The following is a 25,344-nucleotide window of genomic DNA, read 5'->3' as shown; positions in this document are numbered from 1 at the left end:
TTTATTGTTGCATTTAGACAGAAAATCTAAAAGTAAAAGCCTTGCGCGAGCAATGCATGGCCCGCTGTGTTCAAGTAGTGTAGATTTCCATTTTTTTCCGACACTGCCTCATTTCGCAGATGGTAAGAATAACTCTTTATGGTAGAACATACCCTTGTTCGGTGGTACCCTTTCATCAGCCACCTGTCGATACGGGCCCACACGGATGGAGTAGATAACTACAGAAAGGATGGATGCTCTATTGTGCATAATATATATACATTGATATACATGAGGGACAAAGTGGTATTGGGGGATGTCGCATTGTGCATAAACGCGGTTAACAATACTTTTGTGCCTTATCGCTTCTGCTTAATGCGACCTTCTCGTGTTCAGCTCCCAGCAACAAAAGAGTAGCTAACAGACAAAAAGGTAGACGCAAGCACTAAGCGGCCGCAGAAACAGAGATTCCCTTATATGGATCACTTTCTAGGGCAACGACATAACATGGAAAATGAATGAATAGACATAACGTAGCCTAAACATAGTGTCGATAACAACGACGTCAATGACACTAACAACAAGAACAAGCACATAATAACAGATCTATAGGTAGTGTAAAAAAAACAATATCAGTAACTTCAACTTCAAGCTAGCGAAACGCCAAGGAACAGATTCCTCAGGCCGTTGAAAGAATTGTTGCTATTGAAGGTTGTGATGTTGAACAGCCGTATAGCTAAAAAGGCCTAATCTGGGCTGCAAACCAAAGAAAATGTTAAAGTACATATAGTACACCAGGATAACATCAGAAAATATAATGCGGCTTCGCGAGGTGCCCGCAGTAGCCGCTTGCGAAATGATGCATGAAGAACGTCCTAAAAAAGTTTTGCTTTTGCCGATGCAACAACAACTTTTTCTATCGACGACGATCATCAAAGACGGTGCTCTACACGGGGACAGCACGAGGCTCATTCCGAAGCCTTTTCGTCATGGTCAAGAGATAGCGCGAATGGAAAGGACGAAAAGTGAAGCAACAAAGATAGCTCGAGCTGGCCAAAAACGAGGAAAACAACCTCATTTAAGACAAAGTTGGACAAAGGCTTTCGAATAAGAGAGACACGGGCCTTATAGGGATAAGATGAAGGGAAAGGCGTAAAGAACAAAACGAATCGATGGCTTCTTTTTCACGGAAGCTGATATCGAAAGAAAATAGGACGCAGCGGAGATATCGAATGGGTCGGAGTCGAAGCGGGATGAAAGTTTCGAGAGTCTGAAGAAAATGAAGGTGGATGATAGTACACACTACTTGAACTTTGTAAGAGCCAGTCACGAATTGAATGCAGCTAACAGACAGCAGGAACGAACGAAGAGCCAGCTATATGCCAATTCTGCGCGCTCGACGAAGATCTCAAGTATTGTAGCTCGTGTATTGGCGATCGCAGTACGAATGATAGGATAAACGGGGGAAGGATCTCGCCTTTAGTGAATGCTATTCAAGAAATCGGCCATTTCGGAGAAAGAGCTAAAAATAAGCGAAGCAGAAAGTGGTGGCAGGGAACGATCCAAGGACTAACATGGCCGGTGGACGCGCTGTGCGACGCCACTGTCACCTCACTTGTCAAGGAGGCAAAAAAACTGAAATGTCGGAAACAGAGGAAAAAATAACGCGAAAAGAGGGAACGCATAAAGAATGCTTCTACAGCGCTGAAAAGGTAGAATAAAGCGCCTTTAGAGAACTTCTGTCCGTACATAAAATTGCAGAAGATGAACAATTGAGCTATCTCGTTTGCAGTTACCCTTGCCTAGACCTACTCGGCTCGAAAACGAAATTTACGGGACTAGAAAAGCTTAGCTGGCGGTAATAGGGATCAGTAGCCTGATGGAGGAATCCAGAGATAAGGAAATACGAGAAACGAGCGAAGAGATCAAAAGATGAACGTGCTCCTAAAGATGATAATACGTTAGGGTAGACGTTTAATATAAGTGAGTCAGCATCTGCCCAATACAGATTGAGGATGATGTCAGAGACCGAAGTGTGTGTATATTCCAAATAGATACGAAACATTTTAAAGAGATTTGCCTAAGGTTCAGTTGATTGTTCTTTTCTTGGTAAGGCTTTGTTTCGGGAGATTAATTGGTCAACCTTACCTGATCTGTCTATTATGTTTATTATAATTTTGTCAGCGCGCCTTCGTGCGGATAATTACATGCGTTTAAGACGTTGCAATAGCCTATTATAGGACACTAGCACTATAAAAGATTGTTTGTACATTTAGCATGACTTCTGCTGGGCTGTTTTCTTTAAATATGGGGCAATGCAGCCTCAAAGTGATTTTCGTCTCAGTCAGCAAAGCACCTTTGGGAACAGGTCTTGTGAGGTGAGATCATTGGATTACTGAACAGTCCTCGTCTCGAGAGGGTGGCATAATGCATATGTGACCAATGCTGTTTTCTTTAGGTCTTTGGGGAACGAACCGCTCAAAGTCACAAATGAATCCGTGTGCGTTGTTCTCTCATATTCTCACCGCTTTTTCGTTCGACCCCTTTGCTGGAACAGACCTAGTAAACTTCGCCTGCATGTAAAAAGTGTTGACGATCATTGATTACCGTTTACGCTCCGGTAGCCACGGCGTCATGCGAGACTCCTTCTGGCAACCGAGGTTGCTTCCTGAATATCAATTGTAACACTGTCATATCGGTCACACCTAGAACACAGGAAATTCCACGCGTTTTCCTAGAGCAAGCGTTGATCAGCACCGTTGCTGTCCTCCAGGGAAAGTGAAGCCTACATATCTATTTGTATTTCTGCTGCTCCGAGGTAAACCCAACAGCTTTTACATAAAGATTATTTTCTCCAGCTTAACGTGATGTACAAAAGGAATAAGGACAGAGATATAGTAAAATAGTATAAGGCTAGTACTACTGTGACGTTAAACCTTGCGCTTTATTTGACTTACTGATGCTGTTCACTTTTATGCGTCTTACAATGAAACAATTAGTTTTTTTAATAAGTTTTTTTTTAAGAAAATATCGGTCGTTTTTTATGTCTCTAATGGAACATTGCCGTAAGGCGCATAGTTTATTGCTTTTTGGCAATAATGTAGAAACAGCGTAATACAAAACTTTAAAAAAACGTGTGTTAATCGTGGCCTGATCGTTAATCGTTAACATCATCATTGACTGCACATCGTATGCATGTAAAACTATAATTCCTCCTAGAATAAAATATATTTGAGGCACTTACTAATTGTTTAGCCATGTTACCGACAGCCAAACTACATATGCCTAAAGATCCAATAAGGCATCGCCGTACTTTGTCTATTTCTTGTTGATGTGGCAATTGTCTGTGTCTGAAATAAATGTTTGAGTGAGTGGAAGTCTAGCAAGAATACGCCTGAAATTCCTCTCTAGAAATAAGACCCGGACTCATCTTTGCTAGCATTAACCCCCAAAAAAATACACTCGTATGATCGATATGCAGGTTGCTTTGACGAAATCATACCAAAGATTTCTGGTTACGTAAATAGCCCATTTATAACCCAAATTTCCAATTCCAGAGCCGAAAGAGTGAAATTTCAAAGCCGGTTGATCGCTTCGAAATTAGGAAAATTTCAATTAAATAATAAGACCAGTTCTTCATTTATAACATCTTTTAATATTATTTGCAGTAAAACTCGATTGCACATATGCATCGTGAGATGTCTGCGCCGGATCGTAAAGTTTTTCTTATTATCTAACAAAGCTTATTACTCGACCCAAACCGCCATAGACCTTGCGACTTCTTTGAGAAATGGTTCTAAGGGGACCTTACAATGGAAGTTTATTGGTTCAATTTTTGCGCGAAGTGGCTTACTGTTCAGACTTGGACGAGTTACCTACACTTTATGAGGATTCAATGATACGAATCCATTGTCAAGGTACGACCAATTCAGTCAGTTTCCTTACTTCAGTGCTATCTTCGACACGCAAAATGACAAATCTAATTAGTAGACCACTTGCACATCTATCTATACTTTGTCTGCGTCAAACGCTAGATAACTTTATCAATAAAGGTTTCATATGAGAAAGACATCGAGGGTGCAAATTATATTGATAACATATATTGTTAACGTAAAAGGTAAACAATAGACAGCTGCTAATTCGGTCGCGGTCAAAATATAAAGGTCCTAGTCAATAGCTGATATATTGTGAGTGTCCGACCAATGCTGTAATTCTTCACTCTATATTCACATATACAAGTATATATAAGAACAAAGCACAAGAAAAATGATCGAACTATTACGCATAAGCACTGCATTATGCATGAGCTCAGCTATGTGTAAAACATAAATATTTATATATAGATTCCTAATTCAGCACTACAAGATTATCTGGATCAATATTTGCCAACAAGAACCTGTTTTGCGGCCGCTGCCGAAGGATACGACACCAAGATCTCGTCTTGGGAACACTGCCTAACGCACGTTAGACATAAGGGCGCTGGCTACTAACTTCTATATTCTACAACGTACATTGCATGGCCTAGACCTACGCTGAACGGTCGGCTTATTCTTTAACATCTAATCGTCTCTATGGGTAAAACACCTTTTGACAAGCCACGCCCGCGGCTAAACTTCATCCTGTACTGACCAGGTCAAGTACGCGCTCCTTATCGCATTTGACACTTCATGCCGTTGACAATGCCTCAAAGCTTTTGTAGATTGTAGTATATCGAGCTTCGTTGAATCGTCCTTTTGTACGGAGGGCGGTAACTATACTGCTTTAACGAGTATCGATCTGAGCCAGCGAAGGATAACCTTCGATCCACTAAGGTCAACCGTATCCATTAGCATTGCGTGACCGCAGCCTCAGGTTGCGTTTGACTGCGCAGCCATATTGGTCTTAACATTTAACATGACTTGAATCCCGCGTGTGGCGCAACACCCGCCAATCAATTTCCTGCGCGAGACTTACAAACAGGCCATGCACCCATATTTATGCCACTGAACACTCGGACTGCTTTCGCCATAGAACCTGCAATTCGAAGTGCAGTAATTTATACCCCCTGTGCGAGCTGTTATACGCAGAGTTGACTTTTCAACACCGTGTCACCTATTTATCAACAATATTTTTTTTGAACATAAATAAATGTCCACTCATTAAACTAATCGACAGACCCATAGTACAGTAACTATTTTAACTAAAGTCTGCGATACTGGATAACGTCGGAGCCTACAAACGCTAAGTCCATCGTTTTTATATAAATCAGCCACACAAACATGATTATGGTATAATGGTGCATTTTTGAAAACTTAAAGGCAATTGCTCTCAGGCGCCCTGAAACCTGTGGTAGACCAGCCATCTTCTGCAGTTATGTCTAGTATTCACAACTGTAGATAGCTATTTTGTCGCACGTCGTCTCCCCGTGCATACACGTGTCTATACGAATTGATGACTTTATTTCAATGTAATGTGAATGCTGCGAAGCCGCCGGTACCTAAAGGTCGCTGTTGGGCCTTGTCGGAAACGGTGCCTGATCTTTTTCTTCAGCTCGCACACATACGGCAATATGTATGTCGACGAGTGAAGATGGCGATGATAAGCTAATGATTTAATGACCGACAGATCGCTCACCCCATAACATATATCAGGATCGCATTGAACAGACCTTAGCGCCGCAGTGATATAAAGCGAGTTGCCGCTTTGGAAGCGTGCTCTGTGTATGACCCATACGACGACGACAAGATGCTCCTTAAATGCTTTGGTTTTTAGAGTCATAGCCTTTAGAGTTTCAAAGAGATGATTTCAAATTAAACTGAATAAGTCACAATTATAGTACTAATCTAAATAATACACTTCGAGATAATTTTATGGGGTCATACATTGATTAGTTAATCTACGACACATAAGAAACCTTTCAGGGTAACGCTTAAGTGACATGGGTTTTCGCCAGGGTGGTAGCCTAGAAAGAAGAAGCTTGTCGATTTTGTCTAGAATGTGGAAGACCCTCAATTGGATGTTTAAAAGGAATATACCGAAGAGTCAGCTGGACTTCGTAGGCTGAACGAAGTGACATTGAATTAATATAGATGATGACTTGTTTAGAGTGGTCTTCTCGTATCAATGTACTTCAAAGCATGTGGACAGTCCATACCAGACGCAAAACTGGTTGCTATATTTTTTTTTAGTTCCTATGCCCATAAAGCGTTTGTATGCATAGTGGCGGTTATCATGGCGATCTGTCATCCAGGAACTTGGACCAAAGTACATTCTCAAACTGCTCAATGACATGTTATTTAAAGCAATGGATGAAGACTGGAAGAAGGTTAGTTAGCGTTATTTTTTTTTCACGGCTCCCGATTAAAGTGTCGCACATTTACCCACCTGCACTCGCTTTACCCTGTGCATAAGGCTAATAAAAATTCGTGGTAAATACAAGTTGACAAACTATTGACACTAATCTACCTTTTTTTTAAGCTTAACTAAATTTAATACCGAGCAGAAGTTAATTGCCGCTGGGTCAGGAATTCAGTACATATAGGTTAAAACAGATCAGTTAGTTCCCATATGGGTTTGAGGGAAAGTGGAAACTGTAACAGCCATCATGTAATGCTAAGACTCGCACAGCTAACAAATTTCTGAGCACGTTCCCAAAAATATTCGGCGCTGATTCATGCATTTTAGAGTACTTACATTTCAACTCGTTCCACTTTTACTCCCCACGAATCTGTCGCTTCATCGAGGGAAGACTACACGATGTTGAAGTGTACATAAGATTTCACGAGGTGATGAAGGTGCACATAGAAAAAAAGAGCAAAATAAAAAAACGAAGCATGAATATCAAACTTTCGAAACTTTATTATACGTTAGTGCAAGCCGGTGAAGTTACGTAAAATACTTATCGTGTACCGTTTCAGAGGACAATTTCGCATATGTTAATTAATGGCGAAAGTGTAGAAACACTTCCAGTAAATAGACTAACCCACTAGAGATTATTGCTAAAAAAAGATAGGTCACGACACGCCTTACAAGTTACAGAATGACTACAGTTGGCGTTGCTATCATAATTCATTCTAGGTAAGTTAACGTGACAATACTATATAGTGGGGTTTTTCTCTTACAAATTAGGTCAAGAAAAAGACACACCAGGTCTTTATTGAACCTTGCAATGCCTCGTCTATAGAATGATAAGCCCAATCACCTTGTACGAGGCATACACCAGATAATTGTACGTTATAGAATCCTTCAAGTAAAATGCAGAAATAACTCAGCCAGCGCGTTACGGCCAAGAAGCTTATAGGAAGTACTTCTTTTCGATATTATTACATAGAGAGTAATTTATGTTTTTTTTTCCAGAATAGAGGATATACTAACTCTTACTTCGAACACGTAGCGTACGGCTGTTCACCCTTTGTCGATTGGCTAGACATCGTTAGTGGCTTTCCATTCACCGTATTATTTTGGTGCCCTATAAGAGAGATGTTCTTCCGTTATGCTACCGAATGTCTGAAGTAGCAATTTGGCTTTTCGATTCGAAAAAACACTAGCTTCTATGACAGCACTTACTTATAACTCGGCTTATCATGCATTTGCTCAGAGTTAATCAGCGCAGAACAATAGGCACAGTGAAAACTGATGCGGCGATCTGAATGATGCAGAGAGACGATCTCTGAATTTTAAGATTAGATTTTTTTCGAAAATTCCTGTCTGCTCAATCTGGCATATGATTTCAAATGTGTTAAATAACACGTTTGAACACTAACTCGACAAATCAAAATGGTAGCTTGATTTCAGAACGAGCAGTTTCATAGTCTATATAATAATCCGTAGTAGTTAGTGCTATAGGAATACCTGATGTTTTTTATCCAAACTATAAATAGGACTAGTTTGGCCGGGCTGTCATACATGCCCCCCAATCCACCTCCTGGCAGGTTAGAAGTAGGACAAACGGCTTGCGCACACTGGAGCCTAGTGTTAAAAAAAAGAAGCAAAAGGATCAACGCCGGTAGGACTGGGAAGTTCGTCACCGACAAGAAAATCTGGAGCACCTTTGCCGAAATTCCAAAGTAGAACTCCATTGCCTTTGAAGTGGACAGTGACCTGAACGTCAGCGAAAGAAGCAAGAGAAATAGAACCAGAAACGCTAGATGCAATGATACCAGCAGTCAAGAAGCTACGATGACATGTTCTGTGAAAAACAACAAACAATGGTGGAATAATGGCCGCGATATAGGTGGCGCAAGCAGTAATACAAATCGTAGGTATGACGGCGTGACTCGAGTATAGGGACGGGACGGAGGTACAGTTAGCAAAAAGTGGCGACGACGAGTGGAACTAATATCGTTGATATGTAGGTAGATGGAATACCAAATTCGAGCAAACTTCGACAAAAACGCTTGGGTCCGAGATCAGAGAACAAGTGTCTGGTTGATGCAGTAGTCGAGTGATAGCATAAAGGCATAGCGGAATTACCAAACAAACAATTTATCCAGAGAAAAGTCTGTATCAAGACTGGGGTGGCAGCAGTAAGACGTCGGTTTACCGAGCTACGATGGTTGTAGTGCCAATGTGCAGGATGGCAACATCAATACGATCGATAATCAAGGTACCGGTTGCATTTAGAGCCCAAATGGAAATGGGACATGCAATGAGTCCGATGACCACTAAAAGTTTTGCTTTCGGTAGCTAAAGCACCGGTTGATATTCAGATCAACACAATGGTCGAGAACAAAACCAATTGTCTTCTTTCTTTATATCCGAAAATGCGACTGAAGAGTTGGATATATTACTAGTGTCGGCACAACCGTTACTTGCGCTTTGCGGTATCAGGGGGGATATATGCAGCTGTAGGCCAATGTGTTGTGACCATGAAGGATGGGTTCTAATATCGGAGCATTTAAATCGCCGCGTGTTCAACAGCACAGGCGCTAAACAAGCTAATTTTTGCCTTAAGGTCTTATTCAATTATGGCAGGCTTTATACGGAATTTTATATAGTACAGGGGGCTCTGCGGAACTAAACATAGCCGTCTATAATGATAATGTGATTAGCTTAAAATGAAAAATTCTGGCAAAGACGTATGGACATGTGTTGGTGCTGGGGAACGACCAGTTCATAGCACTGACAGGACGGGACGTGAAGCAATAATGCGTGAACTACAAAAAGCTGAATGTTCTTTTTGCTGGGGATGAGGTACCCAGTGAAGTGAAAAGCAAGCAATGCGATGTGGCAAATAAATGTCATGGTGCACTTTCTGCGGATAGAATTAGGTCGGGCACCATTGGCTGATTCTGGGATCTAAAAACGATCGAGCAATGGCCCTGCGACGACGGGATTATGGCGACTATCGGTGGTGGAATCGCGGCCCATCGTCGCGCAACCAAATAAACGACAGAGACAAGCGCGCGCCATTTCATCCATAGCAAGCCTTGTCCTGCTGGTAAATAAGAAAAATGAAGAACATCGTGTGAGGCTCGACTAGCAACAGTTAAACGAATAGACTGATCGCACGTACCCAATGTCACTGATAGTATCCTGAATGCAGTCTTCAAAACGGAGATGCATTGAATACGAACTAACAAAAAACACACACACGGAATAAAGCGGGGAAGTACGGTTTTGTTAGGAAACGTTACGAGTTACGAGGTACGAGTGGACGCTAACGCCCCCTTGAAACTGTAGTTTTGAAAAGATATTCGCATTTGGCACCAGCCGTAGCGCGAACACAGAGAAGTGCTTGGGGCTGTATCGGGGGTATGAAAATTATTGTTATATAAGGGTATGGAATCGTTGTTAATGCATATCTCAGTGGTGTGCTATGACCGAAAACGAATATTTCAGCATTGATGAAACTCTTGGCGATTATACGGGAGTGACACTGGTTTTTGGAGACGAACAAATATGGCGGCGGAATAAGAGCAGAATATAGTTAAATCAAGTTTTCAAAACACATGAGCCTTTTGAACGGGAAACACTATAATAGCTTACGAGATAATCTCGATGTGTAAAGCACAAAACCTCGTATTGTTTACTGCGTCTCCTAGTTATTCTAGATTCATTACTATATTCAGTGATGATGTAAAACATTCTTAATCACAAACTATAAAGTTTAATAATGGACGTAAACGTATTGAGTATACACTGCACATATAGAGGTCAGTTCAAGAAGCCATCTACGTATTTCACCAATATATAACGATCACAAAACATTGTATTCGAATAGGCAATACTATATGTGCGTGTGTTCCCCAAGAAAAAATATACATGTGTTCAACTTTTCTGAATTTGCTATTTTTATTATTAGTTATGCATTGACGGTACAACAATACGTGTCGAATCAACGATTTTCTCTAACGTCAATACTGACAAATGGTCAGAACGAGAGTTATACCAGCCGTTCACAGGAACTTCAATTGGATAAAACACAGGAACGCCAAAAACCTTGATCCCAAGGTAAATGTCACATATCCCCTGAAAATGAAACATCATCCTAATTTCGTTGTTCCTCCTCTTAAATCACTGGATAAGTAGCTCTGTGTTAGGTTAGTAGGCGGAACGTCCTGTTTAAGTCTTGTATCAGTAGCATACTCGTCTTAAATAGATACAGGTGTTTTATCCGTGTCTAAGCCTTGTTTCTAAGAGAAGACATCTATACTTGCGGTCTTCAGGTCAACGTGAGGCCATAGTCATCTGGTTGGTTCACGGTCATTGTACTAGCGTTACTTAAAAGAGGAATGGGGAAAGAAAAATTTGGGAAAAATAGCTGTTCTTAGCATCTGGAAATGTAGATAAATAATATCACTCAGCTTCGAAACCGAAATAAGGCTGAGGAAAATCAGCATGCGCGTGGCGACAGTAATCATATTGTTGAACTTCGGATGCAAAATAGCACCTCTGGGAGACTTTCGGACACTTCGACCAGAGTGTCGGCTTGGTTACAGTGCAGCGAACATTTAGGCATAAGTTTTTCTTCTCACTGCAGTTGATTACTGGGCCAGTTAAGCTGACGCAGCTACACCCGCCGTTGGGGTGCTCCGAAAAAGGCTAACTGTTGGGTTTTTAAGTTCTAGGGACTAGTCTTCACTATGGGTAACTTAGCGCTATGTTTTACTCGAGTGTGCCTTTTCAGTCTAGGGCAGTTTAGCTTCTAGTCGTAAATCTTTGAAATCGCAGTCAGCCGGGCTATTTAGAGATCGGACTCGACTCGATTTGACGAACAGCTCGAAATGGACAAAGTCGCATAGCTCGCTCGTTTGCGACGTGGCGTCTAAAACACCTACGAACAACTACTACCACTATTTCGGATATTGAGAGTTCGCTAATCTACAACTACGAGGCAGCAGCAGTAGCAGTCCGCACGTTGCTATCAGACGAAACGTGCTATGAAAGAAAAACAAAGAAAACGCGGGAGGGTAATAGCAAAGATTGAAAGGCGATAGATGTTTCCCGTTCGCTTAGTTCGCCTTTTTATGGCCGTTGGAACTCGTATATTTGCAATGTAAGTAAAATGAGCTGTACACGAGAGCATCCACACAAGTATGTAGGTTGTTTTAGATTTTGCTAGTGTAAGAACACCATCTGAATGAAGATCTGAATGAAAGGAATTAACCTAAGGTCATGCAACGAGAAAACGTATCACATCGGCTAGTAATTACTTAGCAAATCCTGCTAGGAGGCGCGACTGACAATCTCACTGCTCCATATTTGATGTAGTTTGTTGTCACCGAGGGACCTCAAGTACGTACATCTATCCTGTAAACGGTAAGAGTTTAGTTGGTAGGTACGGGGCCGAACGCTACGATATCGTATGAAGCACACTCTCAGCTACCTTTAAAGCACGCCTTGCCAAAACTATTTGCTCCTTCAATCACCGCACATCGGCTTTTGAGTGTACGCGGGAGTCGTGTTCATTCAGTTCTCACAGAAAGAGAACGGGAAGATAGGCAGATCGGTGTGCCAGGCCGTAAATGAAGACAAACGATGCTCTATTGTCTAAGCAAGTTTCATATTTAAGTCCGGCCATAACCCCATTATGGTTGGCTCAGAGTCGCACCTCTAAAAAACTATCTGGGGCCGTCAGCACTAAACCACCCACCACGCCTTAAATAACACCCCCGCTTTCTTCAGATGGGGCAGAAGTACGAATAACTGACGCTTTATCAAGAAACAGAAAGAGCGTTACGACGATCCTCCAACGAAAAACTTGTCGGCCGCGTACGACTGACCAAGACAAACATTTTTCCATTCAATTGAACTAATCAGCGTATCCTGCTTTCATCCTCTACTCAACTCTGTCCTTTTGCCTAATTTCCACGGAGTCAGATAGTCTCTTCGGGAGACGGAGAGACTAGTTTAAGCTGATTACTATGAAATCTATTGTGTCTTCGAGTGTATATTTAGTAAGAGGCCGAAAACGGAGTAACCCTTCCATATCCTGTAAGTGACTTATTTTCTCTCGACTTCGGACAGCCAGAAGTGAAGATAACGTGACGCCTTCCGATTAATACGACCAGTACAAGTGTCTTGAAACACATCAAATTGTAACAACTCCTCTACGTTGGTTTCCACAGGCAGAAGCAAAAAAACGGTCAAAACATCGTCAAACGGTTGACCCATTATTGTGGTCCAAACTCTTAAGACAGATTAAGTTCGTATGCACTTGTTGCTTAGCCTGCCGTTTCTCTATCGGCCGCGCCTATGTATTCAAAATGGTTCTAGACAACCTAAATAGAATAAAAGTTCAATTTTTGTTCCCTTTAACGTTCCTGTTTTTACAACGAAAACGTCTCGCTTTGTTATCACACGTTACGCAGTTATTAAAACTTATAATGACAAGATGCACCAGGAGAAAAGAGGGCATCCAGTCTCAGAGACAACTATACCTGTAGCTATGCTTGAGGGAGAACCAGTCAGTCACATCAAGGGGGGTCTAAAGGGAAACGCGCGTTGAAATGAGGTTGAAGGAAAACAGCAAAGTTAGACGGCTGAGGTGAAAAAGAGCAATTCAGCAGGCCGACAAGCGGGATAACCAAAACAAGGGTATACTGTAAGAATGCGTGGACAAATCGACTCCGTGGCCCAACGCCTAGGGATCAGGTGCAGTGCTAGCTAGTTAAAGGGGCGGCAACGAGGTTTTCGATTATCCCGCATTCAGCATAAAATAGAGCCACTAGATAGTTAGACACATTGATCGATATTTAGCTATATTCCATTTTTTCTGTTCTTTCTTATGGCATAGTCAGATGATCAGCTGCTTGACATTGGACAAAGGACAACAGCCGCTGTAGACAGATCCCCTTCTCCCCTCAGCAAAGCCCATTAAAGGTCGCATGGTTGACGGCTAAAACTATACCGGCCCTTCTAATCAAGATGAGTTATATCTGTCTTTATAGGATGAAGCCGTAAATCGGGCTAAGAGGAGGAAGAAATATAGCTGCCTCCTAGTTCGCCTAGTTGATTTCCTGGTTGCCAGCATTGAGAATATTACGCGGAAATAGCAAGAAATCGTCCAAATAAAAGCAGCGGCACCGGTACCCAATGGGTTTAACCATCGAAGGCCTTATTGCGTTCTCGCTCTAATCAAAGCCAAACTATTTAGGAAAGTTTATTCAACAAGGAGACCTACGGGACACAACGGCACAACAAGCGATCCGCCGCGGGAAGACAGTAGTGGGTTAACAGGAGAGCTTACCGAAAAAAAGGGAAAAAGAATTAGGCTGCAAAGCACCGTTGGCCTTTGCAAGCTTTCTGCCGGTCAGAGATTCTGCCATCGCGTCGCCAATGTGAAAAACTTCAGTGTAGTATAGTGTGAGTGTGGAAGCTCGGGACATTAACGTCTCAAAAGGACGACGATCACAGAATCAAAGGAAAAGCGATGCGAATAGAACACTGCGGCCACTAGTAAAATAAGGAGACCAATGTCAAAAAAAAAAGAAAAGAATTGAGGAAAAGAGGACACCCAGAGCGATTTAAGGACGGACCACTGTGCAACGCAGATCACTTCAAGCATTCGAGGAGGTCCATTCCGTCCAGAAATACTTAAACACTAGTGGAGTTGAATGGTAGAGAGGATTCGAGGTTTAGTCCACTTCAAACCCCCAAAGGTGGGCAACAGCAGCAGGAGCAATAGTTCTGTAAGCAGTGGATCTCAGGAAAAGAAGTGAAGGCTCTCCTCCCTTTGACCAGTTTACCGCTGGAGCCACAGTGCTTCCAACGAAGCCAATCTGCAAGCTACCTTAGTTCCGACTATCTCAGGGACGATTGCGAGCAGTTCCATGACTATCTCTTTATAGAGACGAGCGAAGACAAATTTTCCTGGGTATCCTCAGATTAACACAAAATTAGCAGTTTGCCGTTTACATATCTAGACTTAGTCGTTATATATATATATTCTACACTGCTGATATATTTTTGTGTTAGGCATGCAAACGTATATTCGTTTGATCCGTTCTAAAAGCCTGTAGACGTATGTGGTGATGCGAAGCTTTGTTGTCACCTATTGCTCTGACGTGAACTATGACGACAAGATTTTGTTCGTCCAGAACAATACAGCTGTTTATATAAGACTAAGTACGCAAAGCAAGAATATATAGAGTGGGTAAACATTTTTACATCATATTCAACATCACACTGCAGTAAGGGTTATGCACCATTCATCAGTAATGACCGCAAAGAAGATTGCCAATAAACCAACAGGAAACACAATGTCTCCGGTGCGAGATGATTTCTCGGTCCTTTCTCGTCTCTCGGTCTGTGAACCAGCGACCCATGGTGCCTAAGTAAGGTTATTTCTCGACTAGATGCAAACGTATCTATGGGTAAACCAATTTTCGTTACGGCTTGGCCATGTCAGCGTGATACGCGAAAAGTGAACGGGAATGCTTCGTTGACCTTGTAGTAATCTGCATAATGAATAGTTGTTGGATTGCTTACTTGCAATTATGCAGTTCAAATATATTTTTTACTGCAATGCACAATCCGTGCGGTTTGAACAAGTTCCTAATAAAATATCCCGTTATTATGCATATTTTTATCATTATTGCTATTACTCCATGCAGCACGGGGATGTGCTGATAGAAAAATTAGAGGGCACTGGAGTACGCCGAACGCTTTCTACCAGGCAATCCAAAAAACCTTGCAAAGTCTCAAAAGTAAGTACATCCAGCGGTTCAGGATACATTTGACCGTTGGCCATAACTGCTGGAGGGTCTCCTGTCGTCTTGTGGCACCTATAACCCACGCTCCCACCGATACACAGTCCTTTCCCCTGCCTTCAACAATCTATGTCCGAATCTTTAGTTAGAACCTGCTCTCCCGGTAATTTCACCTTATAAGGCAATATTTTACAAAACGTAATTTACACTCTGGATAGACATGAATGACTGACTACTGCTGGCATATATAACACGCAGGTCAAACTTAGAAACACATTCAAAGAGACCCTTAGAGCCAGCAGCAGTTACTTAGCTTACTATCCAATTACAAGACTCTGTTCAAGAAACCTAAGCAGACAGAAAACTCGCCTTAGATGGAACATTGCCGTTCGTGGTGGATCGGGTGACATGTAGTAGAAAAGTATGGTGTCGTGTCATAGAGTGGCCTGCAATGGACGATAGCCGACCGAGTTTCAGTGCACCCATTCGATTAGTCACGACTGGCTCACACCACCTCAATTACAGCCTGGAAACTTAGAGAGGGTGTGCTTCGAAGCTATTATACTCCCTACGTTACTTAACGAAGTTGTCTCATATAATCGTGAGAATTAACTTTTATCATTTCCTCATAGATTCGACCATCAATGTGGATATGAAGACTTAAGTGACATTAGATTAAAGAAGGGTCTATTATGATATAACGGATATTGCCGGTTAATTTCAGAGTTACAAGCGGTGTAGTAGCATCATAATTTCCCTGAGTTTTTGCTAAGGATATTTGTGCTCATGGCTGCGAGTAATGTTGCCCTACGAGACGTAAATCGGAAGGCAAAAAAAAGATTAATTTACATCGTTTGTGATATGTTAAGTGACTTGACAAACATCGTCATAGCTCGATCACGTGTATTAACATGTATCACTTTTATAGCTGTTAAGTTTGTGCGCGTTGTATCATACATGCGTACGTAGCCAACGAGTCATAATGCAATCGTACTTTAATGATTAGTATACTAAACAAAGCCCGGCGTTTATTTCAGTCCCAATAAAAATCACCGCTACGACTCTCGCCATCTTCATCAACGCTAACAGGAAGAGATACATGAGTGAAGAAGGAAGACTTCGGTTTTTTTACGGCCCAGTAAATCGCCATGCAGGAACGTTCTTGTTCACAATGAAGACCTCATGAATGCGGAAATGAACAATAGGGTGAATATATATAAGTTAATTTGGAGATATGACCCCGTTAGTTGCTTCTGTTGCCGCTATGTCCCGACGTTTGCTCCGGACGCCTCTGCTACGCCCCCCTCGCCGTTCGTGACGCGATTCTTGCCTCTGTCATTCGAACGACGCATGTTGATAAATGGACAGACGCCGGCAAGCGCAGACTCATATTGGATGCAGATGTACGAATCGCAAGCAAAAGACGAAGAAAGCAGAAACAGAGAAACTGGAGAAAGTAAGCGTCTGAAAAACGTTGAGCTATAGTCTCGCAGCGGAATGAGCACGTGGTTGCTTTCACAGGCCTGTCTTACCATGGCTCCTGCCAATGTTGTAGCTAACCCCTGCCAGTAGCGCCGCCCACCATTGTCGCCGCTGAACGGTCGCGATGTTGGAAACTTTCTCTTGACAAGGACGAGAAAATTGTTATCCGCGAGTACTATAGCCACCCCAGAACGACCGCCGGACAATTGAATTGCGCTTTGCAGAAAGTCGCTTTATAGGACTGAAACAAGTAGAGCAAAGAGGAATTGGACTAGGACCAATGAAGACACGAACGGCCGAACGGGATGGACGTAGGCCAACCGGAAGGCTAGCGGTCGGCAAACGGGCGGCATTGTTTAGAAGAGGTCGTACGGCAGTGGCGCTATTGATACAGCCAGTGGTTACAGCTAAACTCGAGGTCAGGACCTGGCTTTTTCGCGGCCGTCTCTTAAACGAGATACGTGCTTAGAGAGGGCAATATAAAGGATAGCGCATGAAAAACATGTTCAACCGACCAAACGACCAAGCGACCGACATAGAAAATGAAGAAGCTGGCCCTTTCTAACTCTAAATGGAGGCTGCAAACCCCGTATATACCATCACTACCGCCAGAAATGTTGTTTTCATCGGCTGCAAGCCCAGCCGCATGCAATAGAGCTGAAAATTGCAGCAGAGCCATGAGAAACAAAGGTGACGGTGGTTGACACGGTACCACTAGCACGCTGTCGATGACGACCTGAATTCATCCTAAACGATGTCTTATGCTGCCGATCAGAGCCGAGAGAGAAAGCGTGTCTTAGGGGGTACCAGGTCTCAGTTTGTGCCTAAGCATAACGCACCAGACCGATCTACACATAAGGTTGCAATTCGCTCAACATTAGTTTTTGGCCGCTTAGAACCGGGATGACTGCCTTGTTTGCCCAACCAGCACTGTTTATCTATGAACAGGAAAGGGACAGAAACAGCAAAACGAAAAGCATTTACTTGTACTTTTGGTAACGCGTTCGGAGATTGTTTAAAGGTCGTCATGGCCTTCGAATGCTACTGCTGCTGTCGATGGTAGCATTCAGCGACTGCGAGTGTCCGGGCGGGTATGGGCTGTAATCCTTTCGATTTCGATACAAACAAAACAGTGAAAAGTTGCCAGCCCGTTGTATTTGTATAAAGCCCTTTCTTGTTGAATTCTACTGTTTTTAACATCAGGACGGTTAGATACGAAGAATAATAGGTTTCGTGCGAAATGATACGACGATGATATCGATGACGAGGGCAGACCAAGGCCTCTGCGGAGATCGGCGACAACGACGGCATTACGCTACTGCCAATCCGCCTGCAGACCATTAAGTGCAAATAAGGGAAATTACTAAGGGACCTCCAAAGCTCGATGGGCATCAAAGAAAACAAGGACAGAAGACTGCAACAACGTCGCAGAAGAATTGGTAGCTTAAGCCAAACAAGGACATCTTCTTTCAAAATTGTTGTCAAGTGTATCCTAACTAAGAAAACGTAGACAACACGATAATGACGCCAAAGACTTTAGTTTGCGCACCGTTTCACGGAGCGACGCTGTGGTGTAATCAGATTCATTTGGATAAGACCATTAATATAATTTAAGTGTTCAGACACTGGAGGCAGGACAATAGGTAACAATAAAAAGCCACAGGTTTATGTTGCCAACAAGGGCACACAGATAAAGCTATCTGTCCTAGAAGTCTAGAAGTCCTGTTTTATCGTTCTTGCAGCAAGCGATTCATAATGGCTTTTAGTTTGCGTTATAGTATTATGTTGCTGCAATGGAGGCTGTATCAACTATATAAAAGATATTGTTATGGAAACCATCGACGTCGATCTCGAGGGGCAACTCCCTGCCCACACCCATGTCGTGTATTCGCCAACGAACTCGCGAGGCTCGTAAAGTCCAAACAGGCGGTCTAAAAGACGGACGGGCGGCAACAAGGAGGAGACCCGATAGGACCGAAAACCGTGTCTAGGTCTCATGCCAACTATTCAGCAGATAGAGATCTACCTTCGCACGGCTTCCGATACTCAGTATCGGTGCCAGCATCACAGGTGGCCTTAATGGCCGAATGATAGTAAATTGTCGATAGCTCGCAAGGGTGTTCTACATTTTTTGGATCGATAGATCGGAGGCTGTCTCAGGCCAGAGTGTGATTGTACTAAAACGTGGACAAATTGTTTTTGCACGACTTCAACTCTATAAAAAAATACTTTTTTTTTAACGTATTTACTTTAAGTTACACAAACAATGAACTGCTGATTACGGAACAAACGAATATAAATCTGCAGCTTTAGGCTATACTAAAGAATCTTAGCGCTACGAGCTCGTTTCAGCAGTCAATGATCGTTTGGAAAGCTTCTAAGCGCGAACGTCAATTTTAGCTCAGTTGTGTTAGCAAGATACCGTTTCCTTCATTCCTCGTTTAGAGTAGGTCTTAGCAGAAGCGGCTTAAAATGTTACCAACGTAAACGGAATCCAATAGTACATAAATTTGTTCTTATCTCACAACAACCCCATGTTACACGTTCAAACGCTACCGTTTATGGTAATAATAATAGTAATAACGGGCACGCTAGGTGTTTCTTCACAGCTTCGGCTTAGCACAGGTATATCAATGTTTAAAATATCAACGAGCTTATACTTTCGTAAAACCTATTTAGCCTAGAGTCCTAGCTGCACACAGATATATACAATAATAATATAATAATATGGATATCAATCAAATACTAGGTTAAATTTTTTTTTTTTTTTTAATAAGTTTGAGAGATTTTTAGGGTACTCATCGAATTTATGTATCAGCTACTTACATTTAGATGTAGTAGAACCTAATACGTGGATTCTATATACATTACATACTCTGCTATGGTACACAAATGAAATGCCCCTTCGTTAAGAGTTTATTTATATGATCGTATCATGATATAAAAATTATGCTTGCTTACCTGCATTACATGCGAGATGGACTCGCGCTCGGAGAGGATCTCCGAGAGGTTTTTGGTTCCGAGGACGTTTCGAAGGGTGGTGGCGGCCAGCAGGCGAGTGGAGTGACCGTAGTCCTCCACGTTTGTGATGGCGATTGTGGCATTGCTGATGCGGTAGTATACGACAGCGTCTACAGCCACCGTCACGGAGTCCTTTGAGAGTATCTGTAAGTCGAAGTCAGGCCAAAAGAAAGGGCAGAAAATAAGCTATGAATGAACGCATGGACCAAAAATTTAGTTCAGTAGCAGCAGCAAAACTACGACAGTTTGAGCTAGAGCCAACAGTGAATGTGATTAAAATAAACCAGGAACTGCGTGAACTGTTATGTCTGTTCTTGAGCCTAGAGTCCGCCCTTTTTCCGCTACCGGTCTTATCGCACAATATATCCTCTGTTTGCGGCAATCTATGAAACTCCTGCGGAAATTCACTGCTAGGCATCAATGTCATACATCGCAGCTTGCTACGATGAGTGTAATTGTGTGGATACCACTGGATCTGAAAGTGGCTTGGGGGATTGTTTGGACCTAGCGGTTTAAATGCTTGTGCGCCTGCCCATGCATCTGCATGACACTCGATGATAACTATGATCAGCCACTGCACAGTAAAGCAGCCCAACATCCAACGCAATCCAACTCCAGACCCAGATCCTTTATTTTTCATGTCAAAACTATCTAGAAGAACCGTCAAATCCGTGGCGATGGAACTTTTCCTAAGGGTTAATCCTAAGGATCATTATCACTCCCATCGTTGCGACACCAGTAGTAGCAGAACCAATTATAGCAGTGGGAGTAACCTAAAAAATAACCTCACAGATACTGGTAATGGAACAGCACACGTCCGTGCTACTGCGGTCTATGTCTTGTTGTGAAGACAAGTAACGGAAAAAATTGGCTGGCTGCAATCTCAGAAATAAACGCAGCAACAGTAACAGTCACTGCAACAGCATTAACAACAGCAAAAATCGCTCAACTAGAATACAGTTACATCTTTTCATTCCGGGAAGCCTACGACAGTTATCGCCAGCAGCGTCACCGTCTCATGTTTGCCAATTGCTAACTGCTGTCGCAGTCTGCCCGTATGACCGCAACCCGCCCATAGCGGGAAACTCACGAAGGGCTTTGCATCTTTGACAATAATAACAGCCCTTTTTAATGTCCTTCTTCCTTCGTTTTCTTCTTCGTCAATGTTGCCTTTTTACGCATCGCCCTTGATTTTTTTTCTATCGACAAATAAAACGCCCTCGCAGTTTCCATAGTACTTTCTGCTTCTTATCAGACGCAGCAACATTAGAATCGTCAAAAAAGGGCCAAGATGATACTCGTTGCTGTTCATATCTCTTTAACCGAACAACATCAGTTGTAGCAGCAGCGAAAGCGCGCCCCATGCGTGAAAGTAGAAGCAAAAGTTATTACGCCGAAGGGAAAGAGGAAGCATCATCACGATTTCGACCCTTATTTCCCTACACTTCGTGTGAATCAGTAAAAGGCAAGCATCGAACGACCTGGATGTAGGGTCGGCCGGCAAGCAATGCCCAACAAAGCGAACAAATAGCACTCTTATTGAACAACTCGAAGAACGAGGAAATCAGATTGCGAAAACAGATTGCCCTTTCCACACATAAGCACCTCTAACCTGTATAACGAATGTCGTGCTTACCGTTAGTCACTATTAGGTAGCGATCATTGTTTAGCAGGTTAACACAGTCTCACCCGACTGACTATGCCGTTCTGTATATGTAAATTTGCTTCACATTTAGGAAATGAATATAGTCGTAACGTTACTGTGAAATAACAGTGCCGTTGTTGCGAAATCAGCGGCAGTTAAATGTGCTACAGAATAGTATTTTAAACCACTTACCTCTTGAGGTGGCACGTCAAAAGACACAGTACGGAGATCAACCTTGCTGTAGGTGTCGATGCACGGGATGATAAAGAACAAACCTGTGAGACAGAAAGGGCAGAAACAAAAATAAACAAAGCAGAAACATAAATGGTAATTGTATGTCTCTTTTTAAGTAAAGCGAAACAAGTTGATATATAACTACCTGTTCTTTGTATCCATATTATGGTCATGCAGGCATGAGCACAACTTCCGCCTACCAACTTAGTGCAGTTATATTCTCTGCCCATTCAAGTGCACAAGACGGGAATATTAGACATAACTGGCAGCAACGTCTCTTCCCTTGCCGCGATTTGCCACCGTGTGCAACGTGTTGTGTGAGACCAAGGGCAACAGAGGTTGGAGCCTCAAAGCGACTAGAAAAGGCTTATGTGTTCGCTAGCATCGCCTTTCAGCTTTGCAGCCTCTGGTACTAATTCCATTATGCTAGAATATTAGTACTAGCACTGGTGTAGCTGCTAACGAACTTGTTTGAATGCCATACGCTCCATACCTCTCGACATTATTTCCTGTATTTTTGCCTGCGTTGACTCCCGTTTGCCCGGCTTGCAATACGTTCGTTAACTGACTTCACTGGCTGCTGTTTACAAAATTACAGAGTATTGGTATTCAAGAGAGAACCTGCCGTTTGTTAATTGGGATAAAGAGCAGCTGATTAGCGACCAGGCCAGATACGATGGCCGAGCAGGTCAGAAGACAGATCGCGGTAGGAGTCAGGGATAACACCTGTGCGGCACACACCGAGGGGATTTGTGAAGTTAGTAGTGTCGGTAGCGAAAACAATGCCGTTGTTAATGATGCTGGCTGACCAGGTTGTTAGCCACCATTACTCATCGATAGTTATTAAATGATGACAGAACCCCGCAAAGCCAAAGACGGAGCTTGTTTAGTCAAATACTGTTTGTTTCAAATGCTGCAAACTTGCTTTTAATGCTGCTCTTGATCATAATGAACTGGATCGGCTGGAGACATGGTGCGGCGTTGAGCATTGAGGGAATGAGATCTCACCATAAAAAATGGTCGTGTTTTCGGACTTGCCAGTCGAAGCCGCTTCTGCTATCGGGTCTTTCTAGTGCTGCTGTACCAGCAGCTTCTACGGGTGCACAGTAAAGAGATCTCACCTCGAACAAGAGTAACGAAAAAGGACTAGGTGATCTAGCAATGTTGTTACTGAACTTTGAGCTCTAAGTTTCTGCTATATATATATATATATATATATATATATGAGAACGACGAGCTGAAACACTGAACTGGTGCTCGAAAAGTGCGTGACCTAACAGGCGTCCTTTTAATGGGCCGTTAAGCTGAGTTACGTAACGAGAGTGGCAGAGCCCCACTAGCACTGCAAGTCGTTTTACTTCTAGGTTGGGTTACTCACAGAAAAACGCTAGTTTGGTGTGTTTAACGCGTCATTGACCACCTACATGATGAGCAGTTATTATGAACGGGATGATAGCGAAATGAAAGGAAGACTCTGGTAATTGTAGCTTCTCTCGCCTTTTAAAGTGGGCCGATTTGGCGTGGCCGAGAGTAAGCAAGTGACCGGGTAGCAGATTTGCCTTGTATAAAACCCGTTTAGCCGGAATGACTAATATGTCAGAGAGGTAAATAAAGCCCTTTGTGCGTTTTCCAACATGATTCTAATAACCAACTAAATAACTATATCGTTATAAATGCTTGACGTCCTCATTTCTTGAATGAATGGTGGCTGTGGCTAGACTGACCCAGGACGTTACTTCAGAAGCGGTGCAGTCGCACGTAACCTCCTATCGCAACTAAACGGTACGCCTTTCGTCCGCAGCTCTACTACTGTCTCTATTTTTCCACGGTTTAGTTCTCCTCGATTTTGTTCTAAAGCTCATCCCTTTACGTGTCTCCTTCCGCGATATCTTCATTTTCTTCCGGCCTTTTTCCTCTCTTCAGGTGCGTCATCTCAGAGTCTTTGCCATCCCTCTTCGGCTGGGAACCTGCTGCTTCCAGTTTTGTCTCCTCACTTCTGTACAAGAAAATAACGAGCGAGCAACTCTGATGGCTGGCTGATTTTTCAACACCGCTATAGCAAGAAGCACACAACGAACCATCGAACAAAATGGCAAGACTAAGCCATGAACAGTAGGTTGAGAGCATATGCGAATTTTAGTGCAGTCGATGGAGCAACAAACGGAAACGGATGTCGCTGTCGGCGACGACGAGAGATATACGAGAAGGTGTTACTACCCTAAGCGCAAACCGACGCCTACCATTAGCCTATTGACTTCAGTTTTCAACACTCGGACACACAGCAAAGAAGCGCGGTCAGATGCACGGTGAAGTTGTTTTTCACGCCTCGACCGTGCATATAAACAGGTATACACACGCATACAACATTATTCGATGCTAGCAATGTTACGACATTCTCGTAAAAAGTCCTCCATTTTAAAACAGAAGTTCATCTTTGGCCGAGTTTTCGTTAGCGGTTGAATCAACAGGAAGCACCCCGGTGTATGAAGGCATCTTGTGTGTGGGCCACCCCTACTGGACGGACGTGGCTGTATGCTCGTCGTACCCTGAACCGAGATCCTGATGCAGGACTCATGGATCCCCGTCTCTCGCTTTCCATCGATGTTAGTGTACACGTCCTTGAGTAGGTCAATCCCTCCTCAGCGGCCCGTATGTAGTGCTAACAATAAGCAAAGGTTTAGCGAATCATCAAAAAGGGACATTAAGCGCGAGAAAACGTCCGAGGCATAAAGCGGCCTTTATCATTTGTCTGTTCTCCACCTCATGTTGGTACTATTAGGGGTACGACCTGGCAGGGGCTTTTGTTTCAACGATATGTGTAATATTACCCAGTACAATGCACAGGACGAGTAGCTCAAACTTCCGATAATTTACCTTTTTTCTATTCGGATTTGTTAAGGACCTTCTGTTTGTTCAAAACTAGTCGCCAGTACTAGTCGGGCATTGCGCTAGTCTCAATATAACGTCCTTGCAACTGGCCTATTTCACTGACGCACCTTTCAGCCAAATACATAGCACTAATTACACACTGGGCTGTAAAATAATAGGATCGCTATCATGTCAATCAGTTCTGATTGATTTAAGCGTAGTTGTAAATGACTGATTATGTAGTATGAAACAATTTTGATCAATCAAGTAACTTTGTCTAAATCGAATTCATAGAGAAGCATCAGAAATCTGGTCACTTTAAAATTATCATAGTCTTATTTATTTATTTTTCGTACAAAAGAGGACAATTTATAAAAATAGGTATTCAAACCCGATAAACACAAAAGAAGGGGCAGCACTGGCGAGGTGTAGGTATAGGCACTAACTGTGATATAAAGTATTGAAAGCTAATTACAAGAGGCCACCTCACTCAGTTAATGTTCTTACATAATGTTCGCTTACCTCCTCCAAGATAAAGGGCCTCCTGGTTCCGGTTTAAGTATTTTGTTTCAGAATACGTGATATGAGGTTTTTTATCATAACACGAGGGCTTTACGTCGGTACGCTAAGGTTATACGGTAACGTTGAAATTTCCCAGTAACGCAACTAACGCAGTTTGCAAACAACGCAACTAGCCAATGAAACGATAATAACGTAGTGTCAAATGATGGAATCGAACATAGGTCGCATATACATTTTCTAGCAGATTGTCTCTCTCTTATAATGAGCTCCGTGCCATATGCCATAGATATTTTCTGTTATATGAAAACTCTGCAAGAATTTTTTGCAACTCCACCAATTTCAATGAACTCAGAGGAAACCTCCATTGCATTGACCAGGCAAGTAATCAGATGCTATCCGTCTCAATATTGCCAATAGCTGCTTAGCATGTGGAAATATAAAAAATGACCTTGTTTCATGTTG

The 25,344-nt window shown here is 42.6% G+C and overlaps 1 protein-coding gene across 6 annotated transcripts in view; it reads right to left on the bottom strand.

The window, feature by feature from the left end:
* The window catches only part of LOC111242855 (band 7 protein AGAP004871-like), a 115,298-nt gene that overhangs the window by 21,836 nt on the left and 68,118 nt on the right, over positions 1 to 25,344 (bottom strand). For all 6 annotated transcript variants that reach the window (XM_086978111.1, XM_086978113.1, XM_086978114.1 and 3 more), the window contains 3 exons: positions 21,451 to 21,533; positions 19,554 to 19,757; positions 6,652 to 6,707 (listed from right to left, as the gene is read on the bottom strand). In XM_086978111.1, the coding sequence (XP_086834237.1) occupies positions 6,652 to 6,707; positions 19,554 to 19,757; positions 21,451 to 21,533 (343 nt within the window). The remainder of the gene's footprint in view (positions 1 to 6,651; positions 6,708 to 19,553; positions 19,758 to 21,450; positions 21,534 to 25,344) is intronic.

This window comes from Varroa destructor, unplaced genomic scaffold, assembly GCF_002443255.2.
Source record: "Varroa destructor unplaced genomic scaffold, Vdes_3.0 BEIS01000001.1, whole genome shotgun sequence".
Lineage (NCBI taxonomy): Eukaryota > Metazoa > Arthropoda > Arachnida > Mesostigmata > Varroidae > Varroa > Varroa destructor.
The sequence above is the reverse complement of the archived record's forward strand: the minus strand, read 5'-3'. Positions and strand labels throughout refer to the sequence as shown.